Source organism: Sminthopsis crassicaudata, chromosome 2 (genome assembly GCF_048593235.1).
Source record: "Sminthopsis crassicaudata isolate SCR6 chromosome 2, ASM4859323v1, whole genome shotgun sequence".
NCBI classification, from domain to species: Eukaryota; Metazoa; Chordata; class Mammalia; order Dasyuromorphia; family Dasyuridae; genus Sminthopsis; species Sminthopsis crassicaudata.
The window spans coordinates 410298027-410310426 of NC_133618.1; the positions used below are offsets into that span (position 1 = coordinate 410298027).

Here is a 12400-nt window from a genome sequence, read left to right on the forward strand (position 1 = left end):
CCATACTGGTTACTCTCTAACTATATTACTTCTCTCATCTCTATGCCTTTGCATATACTGTCCTCTCGATCCCTTCTCACCTTAGTCTTTGTAGAATTCCTAGTATCCTTTAAAGATCAACTCAAGTACAATCTCCTATAATACAATCTGCCTATCCCAAGCACCCTATTTGTTAGGGTCTACCCACTAAATTATTTTGCGTATACTAATCTCTGTATTTGTTGTTTCTTCCAATAAATTGTATTCTCTTTGAGAGAAATAGACTAATTCCTGTACTCAGGCATAGCATCTGGACTGGATCTGTGATTTCTTCAGCACTTCCTTCACTAAAGCAGAGCTACATCTTCTCTGCAATATATAATCTGACAGAGTTTATTGGGACACAGATAAATGAAGTGACTTGCTCAGGGTCGCAAAACCAGCATGTGGCAGAGAGAGGAATGAACCCAGAATTCCCTGACACATTGTAGGTGATTAATAAATTCTTGCTGAATGAATGGAAAATGTCCTGTCCTTTGAGATACATAGGATGATATTCTTATTTAATTTTACAGATATGGAACCTTCTAAGAGCTGAAATTGCAAAGTTATGTCCAGTAAGTCTCAATAGAGCAAGTTTTCTCTTGGGGGAGCTCCTTCTGCCAAAGCTAAAAACTGACAAATAGTCAGAGAGTTCCTTATCCACTCAGATGGACAGCAGAAAGGACATTCCAATAGGTAGGATTATCCTTTTTTTTTTTTTTTTTTTTTTTTTTTGAGGCTGGGGTTAAGTGACTTGCCCAGGGTCACACAGCTAGAAAGTATTAAGTGTCTGAGACCAGATTTGAACTCTGGTCCTTCTGAATTCAGGGCTGGTGCTCTATCCACTGCACCAACTACCTGTCCATTCAACCAATTAAAGTTGAGTTTAGTGTGAGTCATTTATTGCTTCATTATCTCTGCTTTGCCATACTGAAAGAATTCAGTTAGAACCTGTCATTTAAAACTGCCTGGAGGCCAGGCTATGGTAAGGCAATTAAAACATTCTCTAGAGCGTTGAAAGAGTTGGTAAACGTGTCTTTTACCCTAGTGATTGATAAAGGCCTCAAATTAGAGCTATGGCTTGTTATATCTGCCATGATAGGAATAAATGGATGATCTGTGAGAACAAAATGGTGTGATGTGAAGAGGTAAGGGAGTTTTATCTTCCTTTTCAATGGAGAGTTCTCTCGGCCACATGGAAGATTGTGAAAGATAGTCAGGTGGGAATGGTCTAAAAGACATGGAAACAGAACAAATCAGAAGAAGAGATGTGGGGAAACGCTGCCAAACAACTCGGCATCTAGGTATTCTAATTGACAGAATATTGGGTCTGCAAGTCCTGAATTGAAATATGACATCAGACATTTACCAGTTGTACAATCCTGGTTAAATTGCTTATCCACTTTCAGCCTCAATTTCCTCATCTGTAAAATGGGGTAATAATAGCACTGATCTCACAGTGTGGTTGTAAAGCTCAAATAAAATGGTATTTGTTAAGTATGATGCAAACCTTAAAGAGCTACTTGGCTAGAAGAGATTTCTCCCTCCAGAGAACTTTCACAGGGCCTAATTAATGCTTCTTTTGTGAATTAGCATATTTTTATATTAGAACTATTGTGTATGTCTAATCTTTGAGATGGCATGGTTACAAGGAAGACAGATGACTTGGTTTTGAATTCCAGCTGTCATTTTATTACCTATGTGACATTGGGGAACCTATAAGCTCTCTGGGTTCTCATTTTTGTCATATGTAAAATAAATAATTTGGACTGATGGTCTCTATGGTCCTTTACAATTCTTAAAATAACTCAAACAAAAAAGATGATTCCCTTCTAGACTAGTATACACTGTGGAAGGTGTGACTCATGATAGATTTATTCTTCTCTGTATCTACCTCAGTAGTCTTTCATGGCACTTTTGTGGAATAGATGCTCAACAATTCATTGATTGACTAAATAAATAAATAAATTTACAATTGTTTTCATTAAGTATGTATTAAATATAGAGTAATTCAATAGTTAATCAATTTTGTATTCACATAGAATAACTAGATAATCTGTAAACTGAAGGATTCAAGCTGGTTCCTTCTTTCTTTAGTGATAGTGAGAAAAGGCATTCCTGAGCTGCGTGGGACATCTTTGTGTTTTTCTTTTGCTCCAAAAAGCCAGGGGTTCTCTCAACTGAATGATATTTGGTATTGCTTTTTGCCACTTTAACACAGGGGGAGTTTTGATTCAAAATTATGTTCTTTTTAATTTTCATTGTTAAAGTTTTTTTTCTTCTTCCTTTTTTCCTTTCTTCCTTCCTTTTCCTAATAGTTTTTTTTTTCTTTCTAGGAATGGTTTTTAAACTAGTTATCTTCTGGGTTTGTCTTCAGAAAACAATTTTAAATAGGTAATTGTGTAACTTCCACTGTTTAGTGTTATAATCTGCAGAACAAGGGCAACACTTATAATAGTATCATTTCTAAAATGTTGTTTCCTACTACCCTCCCTGACCAGTACTTCTCTTCACACCAGAAATGAATCTTCTAAAGCATGGAAAGAAAGAGATATGACTTACTATGGTACTGCTGAAGGCCACTGCAGACTGGGCACTGTCACATCTCCCCACAGACCTGTGCCGAGTATGACACTGGAAATGGGCACGGGAGCTCTGGCTCCTCCTCAGGGGCTTGGCTCTTCCTGGGCATCTCACTGTACCAATACTTGACAAGGCCCCATAGTGACATTTGGTCCAGTCGTCATCATCTGAATCTAGCTCCTTCTGAGTCTCCAGACGTTTGGCTGCAAAGACAAGTGCCCTGTTGCTAACATAGTCAGGAATGTTCATTCTAGAAATATAGCAAATTAAGTCAGTCACCCAGAACCTATGCTCTAGGACCTGGGACCTGAAATCGTAAAGTAATTAGTAGCAATAATTATAATAATAGTTAGCAATTAATAGCACTCTACTAATACCTCATTTTATTCTCACAACAATTTTGGAAGTACAGATAAAGAAAATGAGGTTGAAAGAAGCTTGAGTGAATTTTGTGAAGTTATACCTTTACTAAATATCTGAGGCTACATTTGAATCCAGATCTTCCTGATACCAGGTCCACTGCTCCAACTTGATGATTCAGATTGATAATAGGGACAGGGAAAAGAGGAAAGTAGTTCTGCCAAATGATATTTAAAAAAGCTGATCCCTCCCCTCACCAACATCACCATAATAGTATTTAATAGTTTCACCAATAATATAGTATTATATATAATATAATACATATCTATATCTATATAATATAATAACATAGTACTAGTTTCCCCAATTTATTGGTTTAAGGCTTAGTGGAAAGAGAACTGGCCTCAGAGCTAAGAAGAGAAAGTTTTCAAGTCTGGCTGCTACTGCCTTGTGACTGTGTGTCCCTGAACAAGTCACAACTTCTTGAAGCATTAGACAGTTTTTTAAGATCATGATGTATTGTATTGACACAGGATGTGTTGACCTGCATCAACAAAGGAATTTTTTATTTGGGAGTTCCCACGAAATTACATATCCAGTTCCAATTGTTAGCAAAGGTTGACTATTTTTCTCCTAATTACCTCCTGAGATAAATAATATAAAGATTATCACATTTCTTTTAGAAATGTAGAGACTGAGGTTGAGAGGAAAGTGATATGTTCAAGGTCATACAGCCAGGGATTCAGACCAAAGTTTTTCAACTCCGAAATTCAGTAATCTCTTCACTCAAGCATTATGCTTTTAGGTCCAAAGCTTAGAAGCAATTGATGATGCATTAGACGATGTGCTGGACCTGGAATCAAGAAGACCTCAAATGCAAAATATTTCTTCAACTGTAAAAAGGAGATAATAGGATGTATCAAATGAGATAAAACATGTGAAGGTGCTTAGTTCAGGGCCTGATACCTACTAGGTACTTTATAAATGCTTATTCTCTTCTCCTTTTCCCTTTCTCTTCCTCTTTTTCAAGGCTCCAAGATGCTTATGCTATATAATCATTCTACTATCAGTGAGACAATAAATTAAATAGGACTTAACTTGCTAGCAATAATATCCTGTTTCCCTTTTCTTCGAATTCTCAGTTTTGTACCTCTCCTATAGGCACATCACCGCCCACCTTTTCTTGTAGTTCTTCTATATGTGTTCTTATGTCTCCTAATCAGACTACAATCTCCATAAGGGTAAGAATGATGTCTTATTCTTAGGATCATAAAATAATTGATTTAGAACTGAAAGGCACTTTTGATGCCCCCTCACATTACAGATGCTGATACTGAGGCTCAAGGAGTTTAGCAGATTTGTCCAAAATAATGCTGTTATCCCCTAGGTATGGTACCATGAGAAAGTCCTCAGTTCAAGTGAGACAGAAGTAACCATGTCTCACCTAACTGTTCTACTTAAGATCTTCCTTCAATTGGCTGACAGCCTAAGAATTTGGGCAGCAGATTCTGCTACAATGAATTACTTCCATGGGAAGCAGTAGGATGGGTTGACAAGAAAAGAGCTTTTTTTTTTTTCTTGAGTATGTAGGTTCAAATTTGAATTCATTCTGACATTTTGATTGAATTGTGGAACTGTATTCAATTAGGATATGTCTCCCATTCCAGTGTTAGTAAAATATGTGCCCTCATTACATATAAATAATCCTCTACATATCAATGGCCCAGATAACAGAGAGTTGTTTTAAACATTTCAATAATGATAGGCCAAAGGTTTGCAGCTGAAATTAAAAAAAAACAACACTCTATTAGATTTGTAAGAATGAATATTTATAGTCAATAACAAGATGAAAAACTCCCAAAGAGATCAAGCAATTTGACAACTGTCATTTGGCACGGGGAGAAAGTTCAGATAAGCCACCTTTGCTCATATCATCTTAAGTATGCTAGTTCTTTTTTTGCATTTTTCTTGCACCCATTTTCCTCTAGAAAAACAAAAGCTATAGTGGAGGTCCTTTATTTTAGCACCTCTTACCATTTTCTTGGTGGGAAAATTCATTGCCCATAATGGTGCAACGCCGGAATACCATTTTGTTCTCTGTCAGAGTCCCAGTTTTGTCTGAGAAGATGTATTGAATCTGGCCCAAGTCTTCAGTGATGTTAAGGGCTCGGCACTGGATGGATAGATCAGCTTCTTCATCATACAGGTCAATGTCATTGTGTAAGAAGAAAACTTGACCAAGTCTCACCAATTCAATGGATACATACAGAGAGATTGGGATCAAGATCTGAAAGGAGAACATGGCCTTTATGTAATAATTATTGTTCTTCCTTCTGCTACTTGCTAATAAAGGGATTTTGAGTTAATGATGAGATGGAATAGGGTTGCCATTATGATATATAATTTTATCTAAGAGGATACTTCTTATATATGGTGATTTCAATCCCATGAAACATTTTACTTTCTGCATCAGATATAATATGTTTAGTAACAGTCTCTCAATTTTCAGATCCAGTGTTTTTTTCTCATTCATCTATTTTGATTTCTCTGCAGCATTTGAAACAATTAACTATCCCTTTCTCCTAGACATTCTCTTTTCTTTTTGTGCGATGATACTTTCTCTCTCAGTTCCCTCAGTTCCCCTTTCTGTATCATTATCTACATCCCATCCTGCTATGCATGGATAGAACCCAAAACTGTCTTTGAGATTCTCTTTTCTCTTCTTTATAGACTGCGGTGTCTGACCAAGCTATTTCCTTACTCAGAAAGCCATGATGCTTATACGGTAAGATTAAATATCAATGTCTCTGTATTTAAATTATTCAGAATCTGATTTCAATCTACTTTTCTAAGTTTTTTGAATATTATTCTCATTCAGGAATTGTGTTTCAACCCAGCTGGCCTTCTGGCTGTTCTTTAAATATCATCTTCCACCTCCCATCTTTGTACCTTTACACTGGATGTCCCTTACACATAGAATGCAATCCTGTCTCTGAGAAGCCCTAGTTCAAGTACCATATCTCATATAAATCCTATCCTGCTTCCTTTGATTGCTAGATTCCTATAGTTTTCCTCCCAAATGTCATTTTGTATAATTTTTAAATTTTTATTACTGAATACCTAGTCTCTCACAACATCTGATTGAATAAATAGTCCTTGAGGGTAGAAACTACTTTATTTTTGTCTTTGTATCTGGCAAGTAGTAGGTATTTAATAAGTACTTGTTGAATGAATGAGAAGAGAATGATGTTCTCTCCCAACAACTGAAAATGGCTTTCATTGAAAGGAGAATCATGCAGACCCTTCTCTTGAAGAGTACTCCCAAATAGTAATTATATCTACTAGATGGAAGAAAGTGACAAGATAATGGTATATAAATCTGAAAGAAAACTCTTTACCCAAAAATACACTGGGATCTTATGAAAATAATTCCTTTTATTAATTATATGTCACAGAACTATTTAAAAACCAGAATATGAAAAAAACTTAGAGATTATCTGACTCAGTCCTATTTGTGGGAGAACAAGAGAAAAGTAATTTGTTCAACCAAGGTTATGTAACCTAGTGGTGGCAAAATTAAGCCAGGAACAAAGTCTCTGATTTTTTTTTTTTTACACTATACCTTGTATTCTGTTCTCTTACATAATATAGTGATAAAAAAATTATGTGATAGTTCCCCCCCCTTTATATCAGTCCATTAATGACTGACTGAACCAATCTTCCACTTTTCGTAACCTTTAAGAACCCAGGATGATCTCTACTTCACAATAAGGAGTCTAACTAGGACTTAATTGGAACTTTGGAGGCAAAATGCTTTTATATAAAGTATTTTCTTCCCCTAAATGTCACCTACTTGGTAAGTATTCAGCCTTCTTAGAAAAGAATCTATGTGTGCCAAAATGTTTGTAGCAGTCCTTTTTATAGTGGCAAGGAACTGGAAACTGAGTGGATGACCATTAGTTGTGGAATAGCTGAATAAGTTATGATATATGAATGTAATAGGATATTATTGTTCTATAAGAAATAATCAGCAGGATGGTTTCAGAAAGTCCTGGAAAGACTCTCATGTCAGCAGGATGATTTTATAAAGGCCTTGAGAGACTTTCATGAACTGATGCTAAGTGAATTGGGTAGAACCAAGAGAACGTTGCAGACAGCAACAAGAAGACTATGTGATAATTATCTCTGATGGACTTGGCTCCTTTCAACAATGAGATGCTTCAGGCCAATCCCAATAGACTTGTGATAGAGAGAGCCATTTGCATCCAGAAAGAGGACTATTGGGACTGAATGTGGATCACAATATAGCATTTTCTTTTGTTATTTGCTTTTTGTTTTTTCCCCCCATTTTCCCCCTTTTTGATATGATTTTTCTTATGTATCATGATAAATGTGGAAATATGTATAGAAGAATTGTATATTCCAAAATGTATTGGGTTGATATATAATCTAACATATATTGTATTACCTGCAGTCTAGGACAGTAAGTAGAGTGAAGGGAGGGAGAAAAAATTTGGAGCACAAAGTTTTGTAAGGATGAATGTCAAAAGCTATCTTTGTATATGTTTTGAAAATAAAAAGCTATTATTAAATAATTAAATAAATAAAACGTTTTAAACATTATTCAGCCTTTTTGTCCTGAGGGCAGCAAAATACTGTGGAAAGGATACTGAGTGATTTTAGGATTAGGAGATAGTTTAAATTCCACTTTTGATACTACTTATGTGATTCTGCGGAAGTCATCGCTAAAATGAAGAGATTAGAGTAAATCATGAATTCTTAACCTGGGGTCTGTGGGGTAGATTTCATAAGGCCTATGACTTAGACTGGAAAAAAAAACAACACCTTTTTTCCCCATTAACTTCTTTCTTACTGAAATTTAACATTTATATCAATTATTTAAAAACATTCTGAGAAGGAATCATTTGGCTTCACCAAGCTGCTGAAGGGGTTCAGAACACCCACAAAAATTAAGAATATCTAGACTACATGGCCTCTGAGGTCTCTTCCATCTTAAAATCTATGATCCAATGAACTAGAGTGGCATTTATTTCTTTTTAATAATAAACCCTAATTACATATATTACCATATTCTTTTTACTTGGTCCAACAAGTATTTATTGAATTTTTTCTATGTACTTAGCCCTCTCCTAAGTACTCTGGGGAGATCTAAGAGAAACAGAAAGAAATTTGTAGCACATAATAAAAGATTAATAAATACTTTCTGACTGACTGACTATAAGGCACAGTTCTTATCTCTGAAGTGCTTAAAATTAGTTGAAGAAATAAGATTAATACAAATTAAATTGATAACAGTATCAATCTATGCAATTTCTCCAGGGAGAAATCTTTGAGCATACTTCTTTTGGGATCATATAGTTCTCAGACTAGCTATCTCATAGATGTTAAAAACTGAACTTAATATCTTGCCTTGAAAAGTCTCCACCATTATGGACTTTCCTATTATTATCAAGGGTACTATTATCTTCCCAGTCTATGTTAGAAACCTAGATGTTATCCTTATCTCATTCTCTTCCCTGCTTCCGATATCCAACCTGTTGTCAACTTTCATCAAGTTAACCTTTGTAGCAACTCTCATAAAAGTACTCTTTTTTTTTTTTTTTTTTTTTTTTAACTTATGCAGCTACCTCCCTGGTGCAGGCCCTTATCACCTCATGCTTGCACTGTCAGTCTTCTGATTGGTCTACAATCACCAAAATAATAACTGATGAAGATGATGATCATGACAAGTCTCTCCTTGTCAAGGCCATCTTTTACTAAACTACTAAAGTAATTTTCCTAAAGTGCCATTCTGATCATGTCACTCTCCTGTTCAATAAACTTCAGTGGCTCTCTATTACCTCCATTATCAAATATAAAATTTTCTGTTTGGCATTCAAATACTCATCACCTGCCCTCCTCCTACCTTTCTGGTCTTCTTATATCCTATCAACTCCTTGTAGTCTGATGATACTTTCTTGCTTTTCTTTGAACAACATTCAATCTTTTGACCAAGGAAATTTTCACTGACTGTCCTCCCATGCTTAAAATGCTCTTCCATGTTATCTTCATCTCCTTGCTCTCTGATTTCCTTCAAATTTCAACTAAATTCCCACCTTCTATGAGAAGTTTTTCCTGTTCTCCCTTAATTCTTATGCTTTTCTGTATCTTGTTTGTACATGTAGTTTTTTGTATGCTATTTCCCCTTTTTGTTTGTAAGCTGCCCAAAGTTAGGGACTGCCTTTTGCCTTTCTTTGTATCCCCAGAATTTAGTACAGTGCCTGGCACATAGTAGATGCTTAATGAATGCTTATTGATTTTCTTAAATTTGATCTAGATCTTTCCTGCAGCAAAGCATTTTCATTTCTTCTGCAAAATTTAAGCTTTTAATTAAAGACTTTTTTTTTCTACCTGTAGTAGGATGATCATGGTGAGAAACATGTAGAATCCCTGAAGAGCAACTGAGGGGAAGCTTCCATTAGCATCTGGAACATCAAAGGGAGGAAGTCTTGAAAATTTCCCCTTCCAAATGCCATGACCTAAGAAGACATAAAATCAGGAGATAAGGTAGAACTTCAACTTGGTACCAAACTACCAATTCCACTTGCATTTAATTTATCACAGAAATTGAAATTTATTCATTTTATAAAATGATCAGTTTTTCAATTGCTACACTATAGATTTGTGGACCCCATAGCAATTGCATTCATAGACTTATGGAAAAATTCAAACTATAATGTGGTTTTCTCATAATTATCTCTTTGATGCCATTGAACAAAATGTATGGTATATAAGAAAGAACACAGAAGGTTTAGTTTCTAGTCATAATTTTGCCATTAACAAGACTTATGGCCTTGGCTGGGCAACTCACTTCCCCTCTCTGGTCCTCAGAAAGGGGCTAAATTAGGTAATTTCTAAGTTTCCTTCCTGGTCTGTTGTATAAGATTCTGTGATATAAAACTTAAACTTGGGACTTGATTGTCTGAGAAAATAGTTTAATTTTTGTAGCATTTTTTTCACCTTCTTATCTCTTAGTCTGTACTATTACTTTCCTGTAGGAGCACTGGATTCTGCTCTCTTTTTTCTCTACCTTACCTCCACTCCCCCACCCTGGTCTCCCACTGGACTCAGAGTTGAGTTTTGTGTTTATCTTTCCTGGAACCAGGATTCCACCTTCCTGGTGACTTTCTGGGCCATGTTGTTTGTGCTGCACCACCATTCTCCTCTTCCCTGAATCTTACCTTCCTTTGGGCACTGGATTCTGAACCAGTTTCCATGTCATTTCTTCACCACCATTTCCAAATTATGTCACATAGTATATTCTTCCTTCTCTGTGTTTCCCTTTACCTGACGTTTTTCCTCATTAGAATATAAGCTCCTTGAAGGGTCAGAGACTTTTGTTTGCTTATATTTGTATCCCTATTGGTACACAGTGAACACTAAATCCTTACTTGTTATTTCTTTCATTTATCTATCTATCTACCCATCCAATCCATCTATCCATTCATCTATCCAGTAGATTTAGTTATTACTTGGGAGCTTCTTTCAAGTTGAGGCTACCTCAATCCCATCTCAGGTACTTTGGAGCCAATTGGGCCAAGCAATTAGGAGAAGAAAAACACATAAAACAATACCTACATTTAAATAAGTGATTATGGGTCAAGTAAGAAGGATAGATGATAATTGCTATAACAGGAGGGATGAGTCACTGTAAGCTAGAGTAGTTATGGAAAGCATGAAGATGGATATTATTAGACCTCAGAGGATGAAAAATATTTTCTAAATTGAAAGTTGGTAGGACAAAAAGCACTGGTCCAGGAATCAGACAATTGGGGTTTTAGACTCAATTCTGCTATTAACTACTTGTCTGACTTTATGTGAGTAAGATAGTCTTTCTGGGCCTCAGTTTCTCATTGAGGGTAATGGACTAGGTTATTTCTAAGATATCTTCTAGCCTCAACTTTCTAAGAATCTATAAAGAAGGGAAAGCATCCTTGCAAAGAGAATCTAATTTTTCAAAATGCAAGTGAAAAATACATATATATGTATTTATTCAGTCGTTTCAATGATCTCTAATAATTCATAACCCTATTTGGGGTTTTCTTGGCAAAGATACTGCATGGGTTTGCTACTTCCTTCTCCAGCTCATTTTACAGATGAGGGAATTGAGGCAAACAGGGTTCAGTAACTTACTTAGAACCACACAGCTGACAAGAATTTGAGGCCAAATTTGAAATCAGGAAGATGAGTTTTCCTGAATCCAGGTCCAGGGTTTTATCCATATATGTATATAGATGTATGTACAATTAGACACATATACAAATATATTTATCCTTATATTGAGAGGTAGAAAGATGAAGCCTATGGTCCCTCTATAGGGGTGAATATTATAATTCGTATGTTATTTATTTATCCATAAAGGGAAAAAAGAAAATTTTAGAATGTTTTCATTTTTATCATTCTCCAAAAAGAGAACATGCAGAGGCATACAATGGACCCAGAGGTCCTAAGAGGAAAAATCATACAAAGCATGACTGTTCAGCACTATCAGTCTAGAAACCAGGAAGGTGGCAGATAAAATGATGAATGTCATGTTAGAAACTAGAGGAGAATTCTGAAAAAGCCAAGGTTTTGGGAAGGAGGTAGGAGAGAAGGAGACACTTGCCTCCTGCTGCTTTGTATACTACCCTAATCCAGGTAATAGGATTAATTCTGCTGCTCTGCCTGGGGTTTTCAATTAACACAGTTACCAATGGTATTATTAAAATATTCTTTTGTTATGATATTTCAGAGTTTTAAGAAAGGAATTTTGGGTGGACCAAAAGACCATCACAAAAGAAAATCCAAGGGGTTTTCCACATTGACTGGCTGGCTGCCTGTTGTAGAGGAATTAAGAAAAACTCAGTTTTCAGATTTCACTTCTTTGAATCTCACTCTCCTCATCTATAAAATAACCAGGCTTCTGCCTATCTCATTTCCATGAAATATAATCAAATCTTGTTGATAATTGCTCTGTGGCATGGGAAATAGTTTGGCATTATGGCATAATTGGTATAAAAGAAAGTATTGCTTGGACAACATCTGAGAAGGTTAATTTATGGTGATTTTCATCCCTTTTATCCCTATTCTGAAGACAGCTTTAAAGGATCCCTTAATCCCCAAAGATTTAAGTATTGTTTCTGTTGAGATGATATCCAGTTCTAGTCTTTTTCCTGATCTCAGTTCCACAATAACCAAATGCCTTTTGGACATCCAAAACTGTATGTCCCTTAGGGATCTCAAACCTAACATGTTCCAAACAGGATTCATTATCTTCCCCATCTGCTCAAACCCTCCCTTGTTCTCAACTTCCCTATTGCTATTGAGAGTCCCACTATCCTTCCTGTTACTCTGCTTACAATTTCAGTATTTTCCATGATTCTTCATTTTTATCTTA

At 35.8% G+C, this 12400-nt stretch overlaps 1 protein-coding gene and 1 long non-coding RNA gene across 13 annotated transcripts in view; one reads left to right on the plus strand and one right to left on the minus strand.

The window, feature by feature from the left end:
* LOC141556965 (uncharacterized) overlaps window positions 1–12400 on the plus strand; it is a 106555-nt gene that overhangs the window by 77514 nt on the left and 16641 nt on the right. The gene's annotated exons all lie outside the window — the stretch shown is intronic.
* ATP10B (ATPase phospholipid transporting 10B (putative)) overlaps window positions 1–12400 on the minus strand; it is a 296022-nt gene that overhangs the window by 51700 nt on the left and 231922 nt on the right. For all 12 annotated transcript variants that reach the window (XM_074291992.1, XM_074291982.1, XM_074291989.1 and 9 more), the window contains 3 exons: window positions 9376–9503; window positions 4999–5251; window positions 2584–2807 (listed from right to left, as the gene is read on the minus strand). In XM_074291992.1, the coding sequence (XP_074148093.1) occupies window positions 2584–2807; window positions 4999–5251; window positions 9376–9503 (605 nt within the window). The remainder of the gene's footprint in view (window positions 1–2583; window positions 2808–4998; window positions 5252–9375; window positions 9504–12400) is intronic.